Consider the following 23,465-nt stretch of genomic DNA (forward strand, 5'->3'; position numbering starts at 1 on the left):
AAATCTGTCCACTTAAGCTACTTCCAATGATCTAGTGAAAATGACTGATTTTGGTTCTATATGTATTTGGATGTCATTGCAGTTCTTTATATAGTATTTGGTAAACGTGGACTTCTCGTGATAAACTGATAATTTATCTTTCTGCCTAATTTGGGGGATGTGGAGTTTGGGAGGAAAAGTCAGCAAAATATGTGTAATATGTTAGTACATGTACCCTACAGGGTATGTGTGATAGCACTTAATTTATTCCTCCCCCCACCCCCCCAAGTAGTATGGCAAAAGAGAATGGGGTTTTCAAGGTGCTTTTTCATAAAAAAACAATCCACTCATCTTGTGCCTCTTTTTCAATGCTTATTTTCAGATGCCCTTTTAAGATTTAAACTCATCAGTTTAAACTAAGTTAGAATTAGTTTAGACTTAAACTTGTATGAAAGTATGCCCTGCTTTTGAGAGTACATGTTATGTGTGCTTCAGCACAGTAAGACTTTGTCCTCTGTTACCATAACAAGTAAAGCAATTGTTTTCTGCTTTTTTTTTAGGCTCCTGTCTATGGCATGAACCGACTTACACCTCAGCAACATATATATGCTTATCAACAACCAATGCATACACCACCTCTGCAAAACACTTCTGCTTGTATGTTTTCCCAAGAAATATATGGCACACCTCTGCGTTTTGATTCTCCTGCTACTGGACTCATTTCCCCTCGTGGGGGTGATGATTATTACAATTATGGTGTTCCACAGGCAAGCACAAATCCACCATTGCCTGAACCAGGCTATTTCACAAAGCCTTCAGTCGCGCCACCAGCTTTAAAGCCTGCAGAATCAAAAGTGATAGAGTTTCCAAAATCTAAATTTGGACAGCCAGGAACAGCAGAAGGATCAAAAACATCTCTGCCAACACCAGCACAGTCGAGTCAGCCAACAACTTTTAAATTCAACACTAACTTCAAGTCTAATGATGGAGACTTTACCTTTTCTTCTCTTCAAGCTACAACGCAGCCTGCTAATGCAGCTTTTAATAGCAGCGAAAGCCTTTTGGGTCTTCTGACATCTGATAGACCTTTACAGGATGATAGACATATCGAACAAAAACCAGTTAATGATCACACAAATAGTCAAAGAAACATCTTCAATTTTGGCAATAAACATATTCCAGGCATCTCTTTTAGAGAAAGCATGGGACAAAATGCGCACAAAACCCTGGGTTTTGAGAAGAGCGATATGTTTAGTGTCCAAGAACCAAGCAAGCTTGTATTTATGACTTCAAATTCAGATTTGGCCAATAGAAGTCATGAAGGTCATGAGGGAGGAAGCACCCATGGTGGAGACGAGGATGATGATGGTCCTCATTTTGATCCTGTGGTACCACTCCCTGACAAGATTGAAGTAAAGACAGGTGAGGAAGATGAAGAAGAATTCTTCTGCAACAGAGCCAAGCTCTTTCGTTTTGATGCAGAATCTAAAGAATGGAAAGAAAGGGGTATTGGAAATGTGAAAATACTGAAACATAAAGTGTCTGGCAAATTTCGTCTTCTAATGAGACGGGACCAAGTACTGAAAATCTGTGCAAATCACTACATAAATACCGATATGAAATTAACTCCCAATGCTGGATCAGATAAGTCATTTGTATGGCATGCTTTAGATTATGCAGATGAGTTGCCAAAACCAGAACAGCTTGCAATTAGATTTAAAACACCTGAGGAAGCAATGCTTTTCAAAAGTAAGTTCGAGGAGTCACAGAATATTTTAAAAACCTTGGGATCAAATGTTGACACATCTGTGACTCAGAGTAGTGGGACTGCAAGAGAAACAACAAATCAGGACATCAAGGAGCCTAGCAGATCCATTTCTGGGACCCTGAACTTTGGCTTTCAGTTCCCAAAAGATGGGGTGAGCAGTGAATCTGATAGCAAAGGCAGTCTTACAGCTACATCAACTGCGTCTGGCCCTACCACTTTTTCATTTGGAAAGGAAGCCCCGCAAACCTATTCTTCTGGTGGGTTTGGGCAGCATCTCGTGAAGAAGGATCAATGGGAGTGTAAAGTATGTTTAGTTCCAAATGAAGCAGCTGCAAAGAATTGTGTGTCATGTCAAAGTCCAAATCCAGATATGTGGGAAACACATGGCACCCCATTAACTGACTCTGCTGGAAGTTTCAAAGCCAGTGGTAGTACTGTGCAGGACAAATTTGGATCTGCTTTTGCTAAAAAGGAAGGTCAATGGGATTGCAGTGTCTGTTTAGTAAGAAACGAACCCACTGCCTCCAAGTGTGTTGCGTGCCAGAATCCAAACAAAACTAATACAGCAGTATCTGGTCAACAAACTACTTCTAAATTTGGCCAAGCAATTGCTCCAAAGGCTATTCAAAATGACTTGGGAACTGCATTTTCTAAAAAAGAAGGTCAGTGGGACTGCTCTGTCTGTTTAGTAAGAAACGAACCCACTGCCTCCAAGTGTGTTGCGTGCCAGAATCCAAACAAAACTAATACAGCAGTATCTGGTCAACAAACTACTTCTAAATTTGGCCAAGCAGTTGCTCCAAAGGCTATTCAAAATGACTTGGGAACTGCATTTTCTAAAAAAGAAGGTCAGTGGGACTGCTCTGTATGCCTAGTCCAAAATGAAGCAAAAGATGTGAACTGTCATTCTTGTCAGAATCCTAACTCTCAAAGTCAACCAAATGTGCCTATACCTAATGTTCAGGCATCCCCTGCTCCCAGGTTTGGTTCCATTGCTGATGCAAGTAAGCCACAGAAAAATGGATTTGAAGGGCTTTTTACTAAAAAGGAAGGGCAGTGGGATTGTAGTACTTGTCTTGTGAGGAATGAAGGTTCTTCACCAGCCTGTGCAGCCTGCCAAACGCCAAATCCATCTGGTAAGCCTGCTGGTGATGCTTCATCAACTCCTACTTTTGGCTTGAAAAGTAAGTTATCCGAACCTGCTGGAGGACAGTTGGGAACAGGCTTCAAGTGTGATTTCTTAGAAAAGGGCTTTAAGTTTGGTCATGGTGAGCAAGGCAAGACACCATCATTTACGTTTCAGATTCCTTCTGATACTGAAGCTAAGTCTGCAAAGGAAGGATTTAGCTTTGCGATGCCAGTGCCTGCAGATGGATTTAAATTTGGGATACAGGAGTCTAGTAAAAATACCACTAAGAAAGATGAGCCATCCAAAGAATGTACAACTGGCTTCTTGAAAAGCACTGATGAAAAAGACAAAAAGGAACCGCCTTCAGATAGTGGAATTACGTTCCAATTTCAAGAATCGGCAAACAAGGAGAAAGGCGACTTTGTTTTTGGGCAAAATAGCAGCACTTTTACTTTTGCCGAGCTTGCAAAAAGTACTCCTGGGGAAGGCTTTCAGTTTGGCAAAAAAGACCCTAACTTCAAAGGCTTTTCAGGTGCAGGTGAAAAACTGTTTTCTTCACAGGATTCTAAACCAGATCACAAATCAAATACATCTGCTGACCTTGGTGAGAAGGATGATGATGTGTATAAGACAGAGGACAGTGATGATATCCATTTTGAACCTATAGTTCAGATGCCTGAAAAAGTAGAACCATTTACAGGAGAGGAAGATGAGAAAGTGTTATACTCCCAAAGAGTAAAGCTGTTCAGGTTTGATCCAGAAACAAGCCAGTGGAAAGAACGTGGGGTGGGTAACCTGAAGATTCTTAAAAATGAAGTTAATGGCAAAGTAAGAATATTAATGCGGCGTGAGCAGGTACTGAAGGTGTGTGCAAATCACTGGATAACAACAACAATGAACTTGAAACAGCTGTCTGGCTCAGACAAAGCATGGATGTGGATGGCCAATGACTACTCTGATGGTGACGCTAAGTTGGAACATCTGGCAGCAAAATTCAAGACGCCAGAGCAGGCTGAGGAGTTCAAACAGAAGTTTGAAGAATGTCAGAGGCTACTACTAGATATACCGCTGCAGACACCCCATAAACTTGTTGATACAGGTAGGACAGCTCAACTTATACAGAAAGCAGAAGAAATGAAGTGTGGCTTAAAAGATCTCAAAACGTTTCTGACAGATGACAAAACTAAACTGTCAGAAGAGGAAAATGGAAACTCTGTTTGTGCCAGCAGTACTTCTGATCTGGTTATAAAGCCGCACGCTGAAAGTACTGGGCCTACTCTGGAATGGGATAACTATGATTTGCGTGAAGAAGCATTGGATGATAGTGTAAGTAGTTCTGTGTATGCATCACCTCTTGCAAGTAGCCCTGTAAGGAAAAATCTGTTTAGATTTGGAGAGTCTACCACAGGTTTTAGTTTCAGCTTTAAATCTGCCTTGAGCCCATCCAAATCTCCTGCCAAACAGAACCAGAGTAGAACATCAGTAGGCACAGATGAAGATTCTGATGTTACTCAGGAAGAGGAGAGAGATGGGCAGTACTTTGAACCTGTGGTACCTCTGCCTGATCTTGTGGAAGTGACCAGTGGTGAGGAAAATGAGCAAGTTGTCTTCAGTCACAGAGCTAAGCTCTACAGATATGACAAAGATGCTAATCAGTGGAAGGAGAGAGGTATTGGGGACATCAAGATATTACAGAACTATGACAACAAACAAGTACGTATAGTAATGAGAAGGGACCAGGTACTAAAACTCTGTGCCAATCATCGAATAACACCAGACATGAATATGCAACAAATGAAAGGATCCGATAGAGCATGGGTATGGACTGCATGTGACTTTGCAGATGGAGAAAGGAAAGTAGAACTTCTAGCTGTGCGATTCAAGCTGCAAGATGTTGCAGACTCATTTAAGCAAATTTTTGATGAAGCAAAGCATGCCCAAGAGAGAGAGACATTGATAACACCTCTTTCTTCTCGTGCCAATACACCAAAGGAATCTCCGTGTGGTAAAAACGCTGTAGCTGTACTGGAAGAAACTACCAGAGAAAGAACTGACCTTAGCCATGGTGACAATACTTCCGATGTAACTGTAGAGGTTACAGAGGTGTCAAACACTTCTGAAACACCAACAAAAACAGTGGTTTCTCCTCCAAAGTTTGTATTTGGATCTGAATCTGTCAAGAGCATTTTCAGTAATGAAAAGTCAAAGACTTTCACGTTTGGAAATACTTCAGCCACTGGTTCTCTCTTTGGCTTCAGCTTTAATCCTCCAAGAAAGAGTGAAGACCACATTCCAATGTCTCAGAACACAGCGCAGAAAGAACTGGAAGTCTCTGAACCACCAAAAAGCTCTAGTGCTCCTCAGAAGCCTCCAGACAGCAAGGTAGACAACTTGCCTACTTCAACACAAGATGGACCCTCCAACTTCTCATTTAGAATTCTGGAAAAAGGTGAGTGTCAATTGAACTAGTACTTCATTCAACTAAGCAACTTATTAAGCAGTCATCTCTATGCTATTCATTACTCTTTGTTGTCTTGATAACGTGTAGTTTCATTCTATTCTAATGCGGGTACCCACGTCTTCACAAGTTCTCAAGAGTTTCAACTAAAGGAGTCAATTTTAAGTCATAATTATTTTCATAGAAAAATGAAAGTGTGTGATGCAGGATGGAGTTTTGTTGATTAGTGAGAGAAGGGATTTCAGGTAGGAGCTATAACTCTGTGAAGTGCTGTACCTGAATCTCAGGCTTAAGTACTTAAAGAAGGAGCTGGGGATTCACTTTTTTTAAACTTAAGTAGTTGAATTGGTAGCATGTGTACCTGGGCCTTTGCTTTGAGTGGTAATGTGTGAGAACAGCAAATGTGTGCTTCAGCTAAAATTTTAATTATCCCCATGATTGAACAGATGGGTATTTTAAAACTGCTCTCTATATACTTGTTTGAAGTCTTAATTATTGGCTCTGTAATTTCATATGTATAGCTTAAATAATACAAGATGTTAGCCTCTTTCCTTAGCCTGAAAAGAGATCATGTGATTACATCCTCAGTTACAGAGTTTCTGATGCTGTCTGAAAAAGACGTGCTTGCAGAAGTTGTGGCTGTGACCACTATAATGTACTGAAGTGTCTCTGTGAGAAGAATGGGATTTACTAGCATTTTAATGGTGGAGTACTTCTCTTTGAAGGCTTCGTGTGCTGCTTCCCATCAGTGCAAGACTGTTTAATCAGATGGTAGTTTTTAATTTACGCACTAGTCTTAGAATTATGAAGATATACTGTCCATTTATTAACTGTAGTAAAGTGATGTGGTGGAAGATGATAGCTGCAGTCTTCACATGGGTTGGATACACTTGTGTAGAATTAACAGATGAAATTTCCTACTGTGAAATACGACTATAGAATGCTTCCAGAACATAGATAAGTCTGTTTTACCCTTTTAAAATTCCAGGTAAACACTTATATCCAAACAATTTATTTTTTTAGGATTTAATTTTAGCCTTTTTAAATCTAATCCAATGGCCTTTTGGACAAGCACATCTTCCTTGCAACCTGATAGTAAAGGTATTTACATACTGCACTGAATGTGTGATAAAAACACTTTAGCAGGCATGGACAGTAACCCAACTGCGGCAAAGCAGTTGGCTCAGTAATCCTTATAATTAACATGCATGCTGAAGAAGAGTACTTAAAATTGTGTGTCTGACTGCTGTATTTGTCCTGGTGGAGAATGTCTGTAGCCCTTAGTATGTTAATATGAGCTAGCACAATGGATGGCGCTGTTTAAGCTTTTGGCTTCTGTTTGCCTTATTTTCTGAGGGTATCTGCCTTGCACTTCTCCATCACAGTTTTGCTGAACATGCACACTGGATCTCTGAAACTCCCCTTTTCTAAAGAAATTAAATTTTCCCGTTATTTTCAGAGAATACATCTCTTAGTGCCTGAGGTCTTCCACTCAATGAAATATGCTTGAAGATCTCAAGACAGGTTATCCAGTAAAACACTTGAATATATTTAGCCTCTCTGTTGGAAATGTTTAATTCAGTTTCCCGATTATCAATATGTTAACTATTGCACTTTTAAAAGCAAGGAGCATGCAGAAATGAGAAAGCCAACTCCTTAGCTACTGCCTATATGTATATACTTCATGTATAATATGAAGTCCACCTTGGCTGGTCAGAAAACTTTTGCTAAGTAACTGATTTGTTTACATTCAGAACCTATAACCAAAACTGGTACAGCTTGATTATGTGTCATTATAAGATGTTACTAACAGTGCTTCTTGCAAGTATGCTTGCTGTAAGCATACTCAACTTACACAGTTCAACAGCATCTTACTTTTAAAAAGCAAATTTTTATTCTAGTCTGCACAAGACAGTCTTTTAACATGACTAGTGTCTTACATTGTTTAAAAATGTCAAAATGTCATTCCAAACACCATTTTCCCAAAATTGTATTTCTAGAGAAGCTGTTCATATTTAAACACTGAACTCCTGTATATATGATCTGAAGTCAACTATTCTGTGTTTTTAGGCATCCCTGTGGATGGAGTTTTATTAACAATTCAGTTTTATTTTGATCATTCAATGTCCATAATGTGGAGTGATCAAGCATTCTGCGCCAATGCATACGTGCAAGGACTTTTGCTACCTCAAATTGATCCTGTTTTTATATTGTGGATGTGTGAGGGTGGATGTGTGTATGTGTGTAGTTAAGAAAAACCAAACAAAATATGCCTTTCTGGTACTTCAGACTGTTATTCACTTCTGTTTTTCTGATAACTAGGATATGATTATGTACTTAGTGCTTTATTTACAGTTGATAATTGTCTTCAGTGGCTTCGTTTTGAGCTCTGACTTAATAGCAAATGACTTTGAGAAGTTCTTTCAAAATTAGGTTTTCAAGCCTACCCAATGCAACTATAATCTGAGGCTTTCTCATGGGGAACGTCTTTTGGGGAGCAGTTTCTGAGTTGTGCTAAAGCAACGTTCAAAAGAAATTTAACTTCACAGTAGTTCTGCACCTCAGTGCAAAAGTACTTTTTCTTGGGTCAGGTCATGAGCTTTTTTTTAAGTGCTTTAAAAGTTTGAATCAAAGTTCTGTCAATTGCATGTTACTATATCAGTTACATGCATTAAGGTTTAAACTCTGGTGCTTTTCTCTTATATCCAGAAGATATTCACTGATATATGCATGAGAAAAAAATACCAGTATTGTGACTAGCTAGATATTTAGGCCTACCTGGTCTTAATGTCAGTTAAAAGCAAAAATACAATATACCAGTGAAAAAAACTGTTGTGCATGGTATTGTTCTTTAATTTGTTCCTTCCATATACTAACAATGTTTTGTGTGGATTTTTTTCCCCCCCCTGAGTATAAAGTTCTATTATCACAAAACCAACAGCCTTTTAAGAATATGTTGTACATATGCATGGCTCTTTGCTTTCATGGCTGCCTGTGAAGATATATTTAAGCTGTTTGCAGCATTTTTTTAATCAGAAAAGTTAGCTTTCTTGTTGGGAGGGTGAGAAGAAACTGACTTAACTGAACCAATGAACATCTTGCTCAGTCTTAGTGTTCTGAGGGCAAATACATGTTATAATCTTAATCTTTGTTGTTGAACCCTTTTGTCACTTTGAGTGGACGTTTGGAACACTAGAATCTTATCCCAGTGTTTGATAGATTAGCTTCATGGAGAACTTTACCTGTGAATTTTTCTGAAGTGACTTTTTAATGTATTTCTGTTATTCAGCTACTTTGTACAAAGGCTACTGAAAGAGACAGCATGATAATTCTTTGGGAATGCTGTCTGTCGAGTATGATGGATTATATCATCTGTTGCCAGGGTCTTCTAGCTAGCTTTATACTGCTCAGATTAAAGGAAGCTCATGCTTTTACCATCTACCTGACTGACTTTGGAAGAAATTCTTTGTTGTCGAAGATGCATTTTTGAAATTTCTCTAATCCTAAGGAAAGCTGTTCTTTTGCTGTAATTTTTAATGGCTTTAAGACTAAATACTCCACACTTAAACCTCTGTGGGGAACTTGGTGCAAACTTACTCAGTCCGAGACACTTGCTTAACTAATCTGAGAGAATAAAACACATGCTAATATGCAGGATACCTGCATATCTTCATAACACGATACTAGATGTACTTCTAATTCTTAAATTAGCTAGGGTTAGTGAGTTTTTTGCATAAGATTCTGAGAAAATATATGAAGACATCTATAGCCTGTTGTCATGATATGAACTTAGAAATTTTCTGTTCAAGAATTTTATCCTACATTTACTTTATACAGGCTCAGAAGAGCTATTGAGATCTAAAAAAAGTGAGCAAACCCAATTAATCTACAAGACTGTATGTGCTGGTAGTGGGTTTGAGCTACACTGGTATATAAATGCCTGAAATGATTAACTTGTAATCAAAGGGAGAGTCCATTAGGGCAAAGGTTGGGGAGAGAACACTTGGGGAAAAAAAACTTAAATTTGAACTAGTACTTCGGATTTTGCTTTTACTCTGTTATTCTTTATATTGCTATTCATCTACTGAAAGATACTAGTTGGAAAACTACTTTTAAAAAGCAATATATTTTAGTGTGTCAGTTGTGTTAGAAGTGTCAGAAGATCAAGGGACATGTCTATAAACATTACACTTCTCTTCTGTCCTTGTCTCCTCTTGTAGTGATGAATATCAAACTGCATGAGCAGGAGAATCAGTGTTCCTCAGGAACTGGGTAGTGGTCTGGTTCCCAGCTGAAGATTTAGGTTCCCATTGACTATGTTGTGCCACAAACTTATCAAATATTTTCTAATGAAAAGAATAGTGAGCTTTTGAGAGCACCCTTCAAATTCTGCTGACTAGTTTAACTCAAACCTGGAGAATGTTAACAGATAGGTTGACTTACTAAAGCAATCAAATTGTTCTTAGAAACAGCCAGTGTGTGGACACTGGTGTGCTTATGAGGTAGTTCTTATAAATAGTTAAAAAATTTTTCTCACACCTTTTACCCCCAACCTCACCCTGTCAAAACAAACACTAAAACCCAACCCAAACAAACAAAGCCCCAACCAAACAATACAGTTTGCTCTAGGCTGTGCTTTCAGCTTTGACCTTTGATTATGTATTGAAAAAACAGTGCAAGTGGAATGGACAACTTAATGTTGAAGGAGAGGGGAGAAAAAGCTATGTAATAAAACTGATAGTGGTATTTGTCCTTGCTGGAAAAGCTAGTTAAATAGACTGAAAGCAATATTTTTTGTTGTTCAACAAGGTGGAACTAAAAATTACTTTACTTCTGTAACAATAAAAGTTTCAGCAACAGGTATTATGCTAAATTGAGATTAGCTAATAAAAAGATCAGATTTCCCATAGGTAATCTGAAATAAGTTCTATTTGGTTGCTGTTTAAAATTTTGTAGAACTTAAAGCACTTTTAAGCAATGCAGTAGGACATGTGGCTGTAGACAACTTCACTTTTTCTTTTTTTCAGGCCTGAAGTTTGCCCCTCTCTCTAGATAACACCTATATACCTCTTCTCCATAGTTGTATTTTGTTTGACATGAAGGCTTAGTTAAATAATCCTTGTAACAATATAAAGATGCAGGTTTGTTCCTGTTCTGATGCTTGAATTCAAAGGCAATAGAACAGGATGTAGTTGGGCATGCAGGTTAGACTTCCTTAAGTTCTAACAGGATGCTCTGTCCTAGCATCCTGTAACTTTGATTTGTTTCCTGTGGATCAACAGAAAATATGTAGGCTCAAAATGTATTTCGAACTGCTTTAGACTTAATTCAGTTCTGTAATAACAGCAGTCTGGGGTTACTGTTATTCCCTGTTCTGAAATTATTCTGTTTTAATGGTTTGTTCAATTTCTGTAAAAAGCTGAGAAGACAACGGTGGCAGAAGGTGATCTTCCATCTGATGAAGTTGTAATAGTTTATGAGTTAACACCTACCCCTGAACAGAGAGCTCTTGCTGGCTTTCTCAAGCTACCTTCAACCTTCTTCTGTTACAAGAATAAGCCTGGATATGTGAGTGACGAGGATGATGGTAAGGAGTGCCAAAGTTGATCTTTGTGTTGCCTTTTTGTGGGGAAAGGTTGTAATACGCTGTGCTGGTGCGGCCTCACCTCAAGCACTGTGTGCAGTTTGGGGCACCTGAATATAAGAAAGTCATCAGACTATTAGAGTGTATCCAGAGGAGAGTGACCAAGATGGTGAAGGACCTTGAGGGCCACACTTACAAGGGGTAGCTGAGGTCACTTGGTTTGTTCAGCTTGGAGAAGAGGAGGCTGAGGGGTGACCTCATCGTGGTCTACAAGTTCCTCGAGGTGGGCAGCAGAGGAGGGGTGCTGATCTCCTCTCCCTGGTGATCAGTGATAGCACAGGAGGAAATGGACTGAAGCTGTGTCAGGGCAAGTTCAGACTGGACGTTAGGAAAAGGTTCCTCACAGAGAGGGTGGTCGGTCACTGGAACGGGCTCCCCAGGGCAGTGGTCACACCACCAAGCCTGTCAGAGTTCAAGGAGCATCTGGACGATGCTCTTAGTCATATGGTTCAGTTTTAGGTAGTCTGCAAGGAACAGGGATCTGGACTCGGTGATCCTTATGGGTCCCTTCCAACTTGAGATATTCTGTGAATACTATCAGAACCATTAGACACTTGAGTATTTTTGTTTGGACTGATGAGAAATAATCCTACCATCTTCCTTATGGCCAAAGAGGTACACTCAGTTCTTCAAGACAGAACATTACAGTGGAGGCCCAGGAATGACTAAAGCAAATTTGTATTGGTGTCTTTTGGGTGTTCACACTCATATTACCAATGCAGTTGGTTAGGTAAGACTAAACAATTGGATATTTGAGCCTAGTCTCGTTTGAGCAAGAGGCTTACTTCTGTAACTATTTTTAGAGACAAATACAAGGCAGTCTTTATCAAAAAGGAACATGCTCAGGTTCCATAAAGGCTAGACTAATGGCTTATTTGTCTTCTAAAGCAAATTCCTAACACTGAAACTGGACATATTTTGTATCAAAACTTACTGTAATGCAACTAAATTACTCTTAATTTATTGAGCAGCAAATATGTTAACTGGAAGTTCTGAAGCATTGTATTCAACAGAAAATGGGAGAAGACAAGTGCCCCCCAAATATCTGAGCTTGCTAGTTTTTATATAAGATTTTCAGTCTTCCTTCCTAATTCTGTTTAGTGGTACTCTTAATAACATCACTCAGTAAGAAACGTGTTTTCTAAAAACACGTGCCATGAATCTGTAACAATCTAGGCTGAGAAAAGTGTTAGTAGTGCACTGAGGCACATGTATGCAAAATAAGAAGTGAAAGCTTACTTGCTGACCTGTGGAACTCTTAAAACATAAGCAAAAACTACGTGTGCTTGCTAGGCTTGTGAGTCGGAAGGGCTTAGCAGACTTCTCTGTACTTAGAGGATGCCTGAGAGCTTAACGCTTGTTTCCTTTATTTAAGATGAAGACTATGAAACAGCTGTTAAAAAACTTAATGGAAGACTGTATCCCAGTGATTCAGAAGAGAAGAAGAAATTGCAAGAACCTGTAAAAGGTATGTCTTAAAACACAGTACTTAAAACTTCTTATATACCGAAACATAAGCTCTGAATCTGAAGGACACATGGGCACTGAGATTAGTTTTATGTTTCCTGAGATAGTTTTTAGAAGCACTGATGCTGGGAGCAGAAAAACTGCCTCTCAAAATACAGCTTTAAGCTCAGTATGTTGAACTGTTAGTTAGCACTAAAGTGGTACCTGAATGAGAAACGTACATTTCAGGTGTCCTCTAAACAAGAACATCGAAGTGTTGTCCTACCTTGAGCCTTCTCTTCTGAATATGAAGAATTCAGCTTGGCATGATAACTGTACAAGAGGAAAATTGTCTACATCTGTGAATACTTGCTATTTCTGCAGATAGTCAATTTAAGTTAAACTTACGAGTTAATATTGTTCAACTAAAAAAAAGATATTTGGTCTTTATACTAAAAATACAGGTGTCGAAGATTGAATTTGCTGCTTGTATTTATGTCTACTTTGACTGTGCCTCAGACTGTAATGTTGCATAACTGAAAATCTGGGTAGATACTTCTAGAAGTGAAGTTTGGGGGTTTTTTGAGGATATGTGCTAGAAAGGGGTAGTGTATACTTAGCCATCTGAAATACGAGCAAATGTTGAAGGAAGTTATGAGTAGCAGCAGCTGCAAGATTGAACTCTTCATCATTGCATGGAAATTCCCTGATAGCAGTAGAAAACTATGTATGATGAATTTCCAAGTCTAGTCACCCTGAGTGGGATTAAGTTAGTCTTCACTTCCACTGTTTAAACAGTAATGCTATTTGAAAAACTCTTGAAGTCTTACTTCAGGTTGCTCTGGCTATCATGAGGTTATTTTATAATGTAGGTGCCAAAAATTACTTCAGTATTTAGCTGCCTTCCCAGCTGTTTTCCATTAATTTTTATTCTTTGCAGTAGGCATCGCAGGAAAAAGTGAATTCAACAATGAAAGAGAATGTGCTACTACTTGGGAAAAGAAACCAACTCCTGAGGAGAAGGCTAAAGCAGAAACTCTGCAGGTTCCTTCTACATCTGTCTGCGGTGTCAGCAGTGATACTGAGGATGACAGTCCAGAAGACTTTCAGACAGAAGTTAAAATTCAAGAAACAAAAGTAAGAACTAAATCTTTACTGAACTTTTTGTAATTAAACTTGTACAATTACTTCATATATGTGTGAGACTACATAGTTTTCACCTCGTGAGACCTAAAACATCCAGTGGGGAAAAAACTACTTGACTCTTGTGGCTGTGACTCAGGTCTTTGCCAACACTGAAACGGAAGCGTAGATCTTAAGTTCCTTGGGAAGAGAAAGGAGGTGCAGCTGTTCTCATAAAGCATAAAATGCTTTGGCTAGTAAAATCACTCCTAATGTGTATATAAGGACTAATTGATTTCAGGAAGCAATAGTATTTTTTTGAAAGCTTACTACTTCAGTCTTTTGTCAAGTTAATGTCCTTGTGTGCTAAGTGTAACGTAAAACTTCAGAAAGCTTACAACAACAATTTTTCTTGGTGGTCTTTTTTTCTAAAATGACTGTTCTTAATCTCCTGAGGAGGTGGTTTGAATACTAGGCTCTTCTATCTTATTTGTTCATTGCTTCTTTATTAATCCCAGGAGAATGAGGTTACAAGTTCGGCTGACTTAGTCTGTACCAGTAAGGAAGAAGTACCTACTCCATCAACTGGTGAGGTGACAGTATCTGTCCAGTCAGTTACCAACAGTGAAGAACCAGATTCCACCACGGAGACTGTGCATGTATCACAGACTTTATCAGGAGCTGATGACAAACCTGTAGACTTGTCAACTAAAAAAAGTGATTCAGACTGTCCAGAGTCAACACAAGGTAGGGTCGGGGCTGCATTCTGTTTTGGGGGGGGACTGTAAGTATGCTTTTCTGTAGATTAGTTTGTCTAATGTAGTTGCTGCCTTGGAGACAAGTAGTACCAATATGGAATTAGAAGCATGAGTTCCAATCTGGTAAAAACGTGACTGGGGATTAAAATAATTATATACGTCAAATTCCGGTGTGTTCAAATGGCACTACTACAGAGCAATGCTAGTGTCTGTCGTACTATTTACATATGATGTACTTTCTCTCATTAGTTTACTGTTAAATACCATATGAATACTTATTAGACCTCTGTAGATCTGCAGAGTAGTAGTGTGCTGAAACTGTCTCACGCAGTCTTGAGCCCTTTTTTTAAACCATAATAATGGACTGTCATTATGACAAGTGTCATGCAAACTTTAAATTTATTGGAAGATAAAAATACTGTAGAGACTTCTCCAGTTTATGCTTTTGACTACATAACATTAAATGCATTCTCTTTAAGAAAGGCAGAGAAAAACCTTTGACTTTTCCTTCTTATTTGATAGAAAACAGAATCATCTCATTTGGTTTCGGCAGTACTGCAGGCTTGTCATTTGCAGATCTGGCTTCCAAAAACTCTGGAGACTTTGCTTTTGGCTCAAAAGGTGAGTTAAACTAGTCTCCGAGACAGACACTCAGCTGGACCTCTGCTTCATACAATATAACTTTTGTGCACCAAATGTTAACTGATTGATCAGTAGAAAAGTTTTTTGCAAGTTTTTGTCAAGAGGAAAAGAACTACACAAAGTTTAAAATGTAACTCTTAATTGTAGATAAAAACTTCAAATGGGCGAATACAGGAGCAGCTGTGTTTGGGGAGACAGCCCGTAAAGCAGATGAAGATGAAGGTGGTAGTGATGATGAGGTGGTACATAGCGACGATATCCACTTTGAGCCAATTGTGTCTTTACCAGAGGTAAGGTGACTTCTGGAATATAAAACAACATTAAGATAAGCATGTCTGCTAACACAGCAATTTTTTAAAAAATGCTTTGCTTGACTAACTTTGCCTTCCGTGTTGTGTGCCTTGTTCTCTATTTCTTGCCCTGCCTATGTAGAAACGCCTGCTGTTTTAAATCCTAGTACAGCTTAGCACTGGGGAAGGGTCTGGTGCATAAGTCAAAATCTTCAACGTTTACTTCATTATACCTTGTCTGAGTGGTGATCAGTATGCAAATTTGTACACAACTTGTAAAAGCTAAAGCTGATTCATTATAGCACAGTTGAAAACCAAGGGGGGGAACTGAATAACTTAGTGGTAATACAATTCAGCTGTGGCTTTGTATCAATGACTTGTAGATTCAGTTCTGTGAAAGTCATGCCAACTTAAAATTTTTACTCTAAGCTACGCAAGAGATTTCTAGAATCACTAAGCAATAAAGATGTAGTACAATTAACCTCGCCTGAAGGCTAAGGGAACAAACTTTGTTAGTTTGAAAATAATTTTTTTTTTTCAAGAAGTAGGAGAACCTTCAACTTTGAAGGTAGCTTTATAACTTGCTGAGTGAGCCTTCACACAGTTTTTCATGTCTTAATTTGGTATTTAGCTGTAGTGTGCCTAATAACGATTTCAAACTTTTCTGGTGTTACAGTTATATTTTCTGGCTTTCCTATAAATAATATAATTTAATTACAGATTAGTATAATTATTAAGCAAGACAAATAGAGCACAAATAAACAGTATGCATTGTCCTTTAATTTGAACAGCAAATCTGATGTAGTTCTTAACAGGCCTTCAGTCACCTTCAAAATGTGGTATGCCTTTGCTCAGCTGTGTCATATTATGGATTCTATTACTTTCTCCCCTTACTTGCTGCTTCTCCAGTCTCATTTCTCCCTCCACAAATAGTTGTTTGTCATGTATTCCTCCAGTTCTCTCAAGTGTTCCATTATCTTCAGATGTGTTAATTAAAGGAGGTTAGACGGCAGTGATATGCATACATAAAGTGAGGAGGAGATACGGCTGTCAGGCCTAAGTTTGTTATGCTCAGTTGGTGTTTATTCTGTTCAAATGCAAATATCGAGTTCTTTAACAATGTTCAAAAGGCAACACCTGCAATGGTAATGGTACTGTGTCTTCACTTCTCAGTGTGCACATCATTCAGCAAACCTGAAACTTTGCAGGCAAACTTGCCAGAACACTTGATAGTGGGGTTTTTTTTTTTTAAAGGAAAAAAACCAAATACACACACACAAAAAACCCCCACCAAAACGAAACCAACCAACCACACTCAAAGCAAAAACCAACAAACACCCACCAAAACCATACGCAGCATGGCAAAGTGGTATTGTAGTGCTATAGTTAATCTCAAACAGTGGAATTTCTTGGGCTCTTAAATTCTGAAAAGGCTAGATGTTTTACTCGTTTTGGGGTATGATGGATATGGTGTTGGAGAATGGAACACATTGAATAATTTTCCATTGTAATATGGCAGAATCATCATAAGTGTATGCAATACTATTTATTTATGTTGGTGACAGCAGCTCTCTGGGAAATCACAGGTACTCTACTGTGCTGTTTTTTAGGTGGAGGTAAAATCTGGAGAAGAAGATGAAGAAATTCTCTTCAAAGAGAGGGCAAAACTTTACAGATGGGACAGGGATGCTACTCAGTGGAAGGAGCGTGGTGTTGGAGAGATAAAGATCCTCTTCCATACACAGAAGAAATACTATAGAGTCCTAATGAGAAGAGACCAAGTTCTTAAAGTTTGTGCAAACCATGTCATCACCAAAGAAATGAACTTAGTGCCCTCTGATACGTCAAACAATGCTTTAATTTGGACAGCCACAGATTATGCCGGTGAGTTTTTCAGGTGGTTTGTTTTTTTTTTTCCTAAGTCATCTGTAGTTTCTGTGGCTTTGGTTTTCCCTGGCAATTATATAAGATGAAAGCTATTTGTTTCTGACTATACTGAATAGAACTAAAGAAACCTGTTCTCGGATTTATTTTCAGATGGTGAAGTAAAGGTAGAACAACTTGCAGTCAGATTTAAAAGCCAAGAAATGGCTAATTCTTTCAAGAGGAGGTTTGAAGAATGCCAGCTAAGTTTGTCAGAACTACAGAAAGGACACTTATCTCTGGCAGCAGGACTGTCAAAGGACACCAACCCTGTTGTGTATTTTGAAGTTTCTGCTGATGATGAACCTTTAGGACACATAACCATGGAGCTGTTTTCAAATATTGTCCCTCGAACTGCTGAAAATTTCAGGGCCCTGTGCACAGGAGAGAAAGGATTTGGATTCAAGAACTCCAGGTTTCACAGAATAGTCACTGACTTTGTGTGTCAGGTAAGCGTAACAGGAAGACTCTTCATTGAGAGAATGAGATGCATCTTGACTAACAATGGCACTTCAAAAATCACTTATATGGGATAGCACGTTCCTGTTGGCAGCATGAATCCAGTGTGCAAGATACTCTCATCTGCCCTTTCCCTACAATGAGATGAGAAATGGTACAAGCTGCATGTGCTGCCCTAAGCCAAATGCTTTTTACCTGTGTCTGCCAGCTGCCTGATCCTTCAGTGTTACCTAGTGCTGCTGTGTTAGAGTGGAAAGAAAATTGGAGATAGAGATCTCCTCTTACAGTGGGTAAGGGACCTGTTGCTGAACAGGAACACCAAGGAAGGTAGGGTTTCCCAAACTACCATTCAGCTCGCTCTCTCTACAGAGAGGAACTTCTGTATGCTCACCTGCTAAGAACACTTACTTTCCAGGCTTCCTTTACATTTTAAAGTGCACTTTGTGTTTCAGATAATGTGCACTTAAAACTGATATTCCAAGTGTTTTAGATGCTCAAGTTCCCATCAAAAAGAAGTCTTCTAGATTTCATTATCATGCAGTGGCCTCTTCCTTAAAATACTCAAATTTTTCACCAGGAGCATCAGCCTGAAGTGCATCTGAACCCGCCATGTAGGCAGTGTTGGTTTTAAATCTCTCTATGTGTTAGGTAGCACTAGCAAGTTCTTCATAAATGGTGAAGGCTTAGGAGATTGATCATAGCTCAGATAGACCTTTCCTTCCCTAAAATTCTCATCGATTCAGTGAGTTTCAGTGACTTGTAACAGGCAGAATGAACCAGCTTCCTTATACACTACACTGATGTTCCTGCATGTCACTACATCCCTGAAGATGAGGCATGACCTTCTACAAACTCAGAAGTAGTCAGTAATATATGAATGGTTTGTCACCAGAATAAAACATAATCCACTCTCTTGATTAGGTATCACCTGTGTCTGAAGTATGCCCTTTATGGCTCTTTCCTTAAAAGTTGGTGCCTTTCTGATAAGGAAAGCAGTATTGCTCATTTAGTGTTTAAGCTTGTTTCAGGGTATTCTGCATCCTATAAGGAGCAGGCTTGCTTTTAAAACAGTTAACTGCACCATGCATATCCTGACAAAAAGTGAGCTTTTATCACATGAAATTAGTATATTCTAAGTTTGCTCTGCTTTGCCTAAACTTTCTGCAGGTACAGTGAAAAGCTTTTCAAAGAGAAGTCTTTCCTTCAAAGATACGATAACCTATATTGTCACTTTTATGTGTGTAGTCAAATAATCGTGAGCCAGAAGCTTGCTGCCTTCCAGAAAGACAAAATACACTGCTTGCTAGCAGTAGCTGCTCTCCTGAACAAGCAGTAACATGGCAAAAGCTGCTGCCTGCACAGAAGCAAGAAATTACTGGTCACTAGTACCTTAACCTTTTTCAGGTGATCAATTCTGTGCCTGCAGGGACTAAGCAAGGACAGGCCTTCAATGAGATAACCCAAGTCCCAGCTGTCAGGGCTAAGTGATGCAGGAAGCAGGCAGTGGGAAAGACAGGCCTAGAGGAGCAGTCCCCATGTGGAGCAGGAAGATAAAATGCTGTGTTCAGAGTAAACGAGGGATAAACTTCCCACTACTGCTTCCATTAAAATGAACAAAGCTGCTGAAGCTGGGAAGCCTTATATCTAGATGTGAAAACTAAGAATGAGCTCTTCCAAAGCAAAGTCTTTACTGTTGAAAGGAGATACAATTGTGCTGTTGGTGTATGTTTGGGGACTTGTAATTAATGCTTTTTTTTTTCCTAAGGGAGGTGATATAACTAACGATGATGGAACAGGTGGACGGTCGATTTATGGAACAGCATTTGAAGACGAGAATTTTGAAGTGAAACACACCGGTCCTGGATTGTTGTCAATGGCAAATAAGGGCAGGGATACGAATAATTCTCAGTTCTTCATAACTCTTAAAAAAGCAGAACATTTGGACTTCAAGCATGTGGTATTTGGGTTTGTGAAAGATGGAATGGATGTTGTGAAAAAGATTGAATCCTTTGGTTCTCCTAAAGGTCTAGTAAATGGAAGAATTGTCATTACAGACTGTGGGCAAATATAGAATTATTGCTTTCAGTATACAGATGTTCTAGCAGTATAAATCAGTATTTAGATGTTATTGACTAATTATTTCCACTTCTTAAAATGGACACTTCTGATGTATAAATGTAAAATTACAGCTTATAGGTGGGGTTTTTATGTGTTCCAATTGATTTTTTGCATGTTAAATAAAAAGTTCAGACACTGGCATATTTCAGGTGTATTTGTGTTATCCTGACATATTTGTATTAAATGTCAAATTTTAAAAATTAAATCTTAGTCTTGTTAAAATAAATGTCTTGACTTCCCTTTGGTTTGTTTAAAAAAAGGAAAACTTACCTAATTTGTCTTCCTGCTCTCTTAGATCTCTATTTTGAATATGCAAATTGTAGGTGCTAATTGCTGGTCAGTAAACTGAAGGCCTTTGGAACTTCATGCTTTTACTCTAATGTGTGGAAAGTAAGCTGAGGCAGCTGGCAGGCCTGAAGTTCCTCAAGAGCACTTCAGTATTTGAAAGCTGAAGAATGGTTCTTAAATGTTTTGATCGGTATTTTGCTAGAAAAGTATACCAACTTTTTTGTTGTACATAGAATATTTCTAAATGACTTAGCTGAGTGAAAAACATGTACTTAACATCTGGATTTTGCCTGAAATGCTGCAGTATAACCCACTGCTCGTGCTATGATGTGGCTCTCCTGGCTATCTTAAATGTTTATAATGGCTCCGTTTCCTGAGGCAGGCTCCTCTGACCTTGCTGCAGAACCGAGTAACTGGAGGTGGCATCGGCCAGGGTCGGTTTATCTTTTAAAGCTTTGTCTCTCTCGAGTGAATATGCATGACTAAGTGTGGGTTTGTTGTTTTTTTTTTTTTATTTTTAAACTTAATCTACAGTTCAGTGCTGGCATTATCAAGGGTTTTTTTTCCCAGGGTCGCCGATCTGGTGTTATGGTCTGCAAGTTGGAAATATGCAGCCTCAAGGTATTTTTTTGTTTGAGTTTTTCGGTTGTTTTCGGTTTGTTTTTTTCGTTCTGTTTTGGTGTTTTTTCCACAGGAATAGTAGTACTTCTTCCCCAAAGCTCCTCCCCAACCATTAGCCTGCAGAACGCTACCCCCAACCGCCTTCGGCTGCCTGTGTGAGGCTGGGGCCTACCCCCCCCACCGCCCTGCGGGAAGGGGCTGGCTGTCCCGCCGGGACCAGCGAACCGGCCGTTGCTGTGGCGGGCCTGTCCCGAGTGCGGCGGGAACCACCGGCCGCCTCCGCCCCTGCCCCCGCCGCGGCTTCTCCTCAGGCGCCGCCGCTTCCCGCCTCCGCGGGGCAACGGACGCGCCGCGGGGTCTGCGCCTGCGCGCCGCCGCCTTCCCGCCCTCCCTCTGCCGCGCCTGCGCCCGCCGCCCGCCGGTGGTGGCGGTTGGTTCGAGCCCGGGCGGTGCGGAATGGCGGGCCCCGGCCTCAGCCGCTCCCCTCGGCGTCTGCAGCGGCGCTACCTGCGAGGGCCGGCGGGGGTGAGACCGGAGGGCCGGGGGAGGGAGGTGGGAGGAGGAGGAGGAGGAAAGCCGTTCCTCCTCGCCTCGTCCCTGAGGCGCTTGGAGGCGGGAGTCTCTTCCTGTGGGGTTCCTTGTAAGCGCTGTGGTATTACATACGCGTATCGGCGGTGAGAGCCAAAAAACGGGATTTAAACAGACTTCGGGAGCTTACGTGGAAAGCGTGTTCTTTCTAGTCCTACCCCTGTCCCTCTGCTCTGGTTGCGTTACAGTGGAAGTGCTGGAGTCATCCTTCTCTGAACTCGAAATTTCCCTGGAAATCGCAATTCCAAGTTTTATGCGTTCCTAAAACACGATCTGAGCAGCTTGGCACTTAGTTTTCGCCTAAAACCTTTTGGTGCCTGCCAGTTGGGCAAGATAGTATGTGAATCCTCTTAGAAATAGTATACTAGGCATTGTATAAAATATATATAATAGGATAACTCATTTCTTCCGTATCTTCTTTTGCTACAGCAGTTGCTAGCCTTATTTAGAATGTGTTAGGAGTGTTTGTGATTGTAAAGCTAGTGATTAGCTCTGTTTTCAGGGAGCAGGAAATTGTTCCATGTCTAGGCAACCAGAGAAGAATCAAACCCATAGCTCGTAAGAGACTGCCATAATGACCAGACAGTAAATTATGATGGGTATCATTCCCTTGCAGAGGTAAAGCAGTGATATTTCACACCAGAGAACGCCAGGTTCTTTGCACCGATAGGAACGAAGGAACAGCATTGTGATTCCTCTGTTTCCGTTACTTGTGCTGACATAAGCATTTATGGGTCTGCACAGTAGAATAGGAAGCTGACCTGCCTAAAAACCCAGCAGCAAAGACCCCTCCCAGATGCTGGTGTTTCAAAAGTCTTTGACACTTTGTGGAAGGAATACTCACTGGCGAGGCACTTGCTTTTATTTTGTCTGAAGTCTGTTTGTCTTTCACTGAGACAAAAGAGCAGTTTCTTGCATCTGTATTCCATGGGTCAAATGGTTCCGCTGTGTCCAACACCTTAAGTGTTCAGACTCATGCTGCAAGGGAAGTAATATGTTGTAAAAATACCCATGAGCAGCCAAAGATTGGGAGGGCTTGAAAGTTGGATTTGAGCTAGACACATAGTTGGACTTGGAGATCAGGCTGGTCCTGGGAATCATTAAATGAATACAGAAACCAGCCTTTTTTCCTGAGGAAGTGTGACTTGCCATTTTAGGATCAGGAACCATCCCAAATATGAGGTGAGGATTTGAGTTCTTTAGCAGCTAAAATCTGGACGTATCTGCCCTTAGTTCCTCCAGAAGGATTCACAGCTTGGGTAGCATTTTGTGGTGCTCTAGATGCTATGTTTTCCTTGGGGAATATTCTGCTATGAATTACAGAACTGTTCTTTAAAGAAAAATAATTTTCAGAAGTTATCTTTAAGAAACTGTCACTGAGACTTTAAAGCGTAATGCTTGCAAGGAAAGGAATGCTAGATTTGTTTGTGTGTTTTGTTATTTCATTAAAAAGCAGTATTTAAGTACAAGAAAATACAGCAGTTGATCATTTAGAGAGAGCATAGCAGAGAGATGCAGTGAAACACAGCTAAGATCACGAGAGCTGCTTTGAGTCTGATCTTTTTTAATGTACATTGAATTGATTTGCTTGTAGCCTGATACTTGTGTCATTTGTTTTCTTAGTATGTAGTTACGAGTTAGGAAAAAGCAGAGCAGGAAACTTTGACATAAAAAGCCTAGATATAAAGATAGATGGCACTGTTTCCGTGATTACCTGATCCTACTTTTATGCCCTTATTTTATGTTACTGTCTTCATAGTGTCTTGTAGCCTCTCAAATATTTTAACATGTAACACTATGAATATTTTATTGCCAGACTGTGGGGAATACATTTGCCTCTCTGTATTAATGAGGGCCATTTACATTTATATATCGAAAAAAAACCAATTCCCTTTTCAAAGTCAGTAGTTTGTAGTAAGAGTTCTGTCACAAGGTGTTGTAACTGTTAAATGAGTAAGTTGTAACATTCGCTGTCCCTGAATTCTGACTGTATTACAGTGGGTTTGTGCTTTCTTGTAGGATTGCCTTTCAGGAGCATTACACACCAAATATAGGAGCGGAAGCTTCCTAGTATACAAAGGTAATAGCAAACAATGGTGCTTTGATGTCTTTTTCGGGAAAATATATACTAAAAAGTGTATCATTCCTAAATTTATTTTAAGTAGTTTTGTATTTTCTCATTTTAAATAGGTAGATATTCTCGATCAGGGGTTTGTGGTATCTGGGAGTCAG

General features: G+C 39.7%; 2 protein-coding genes across 5 annotated transcripts in view; both read left to right on the forward strand.

The window, feature by feature from the left end:
- Window positions 1-19,962, forward strand: part of RGPD4 (RANBP2 like and GRIP domain containing 4) — a 34,353-nt gene extending 14,391 nt beyond the window's left edge. The window contains exons 20-30 of one of the 4 annotated variants that reach the window (XM_052773682.1): window positions 540-5,325; window positions 6,358-6,435; window positions 10,754-10,921; window positions 12,354-12,446; window positions 13,365-13,561; window positions 14,065-14,293; window positions 14,827-14,925; window positions 15,094-15,236; window positions 16,847-17,120; window positions 17,274-17,608; window positions 19,384-19,962. In XM_052773682.1, the coding sequence (XP_052629642.1) occupies window positions 540-5,325; window positions 6,358-6,435; window positions 10,754-10,921; window positions 12,354-12,446; window positions 13,365-13,561; window positions 14,065-14,293; window positions 14,827-14,925; window positions 15,094-15,236; window positions 16,847-17,120; window positions 17,274-17,608; window positions 19,384-19,689 (6,708 nt within the window). In that variant the 3' untranslated portion in view covers window positions 19,690-19,962. Of the gene's footprint in view, window positions 1-539; window positions 5,326-6,357; window positions 6,436-10,753; window positions 10,922-12,353; window positions 12,447-13,364; window positions 13,562-14,056; window positions 14,294-14,826; window positions 14,926-15,093; window positions 15,237-16,846; window positions 17,121-17,273; window positions 17,609-19,383 lie in introns of all 4 variants that reach the window. The other 3 variants (XM_052773680.1, XM_052773681.1, XM_052773683.1) reach the window with 3 other exon arrangements.
- Window positions 19,963-21,067: 1,105 nt separating this feature from the next.
- CCDC138 (coiled-coil domain containing 138) overlaps window positions 21,068-23,465 on the forward strand; it is a 40,759-nt gene continuing 38,361 nt past the window's right edge. Inside the window, exons 1-2 of the mRNA XM_052774039.1 lie at window positions 21,068-21,170; window positions 23,253-23,313. Coding sequence (XP_052629999.1) covers window positions 21,102-21,170; window positions 23,253-23,313 — 130 coding nt within the window. The 5' untranslated portion in view covers window positions 21,068-21,101. The remainder of the gene's footprint in view (window positions 21,171-23,252; window positions 23,314-23,465) is intronic.

This window comes from Harpia harpyja, chromosome 22, assembly GCF_026419915.1.
Source record: "Harpia harpyja isolate bHarHar1 chromosome 22, bHarHar1 primary haplotype, whole genome shotgun sequence".
Lineage (NCBI taxonomy): Eukaryota > Metazoa > Chordata > Aves > Accipitriformes > Accipitridae > Harpia > Harpia harpyja.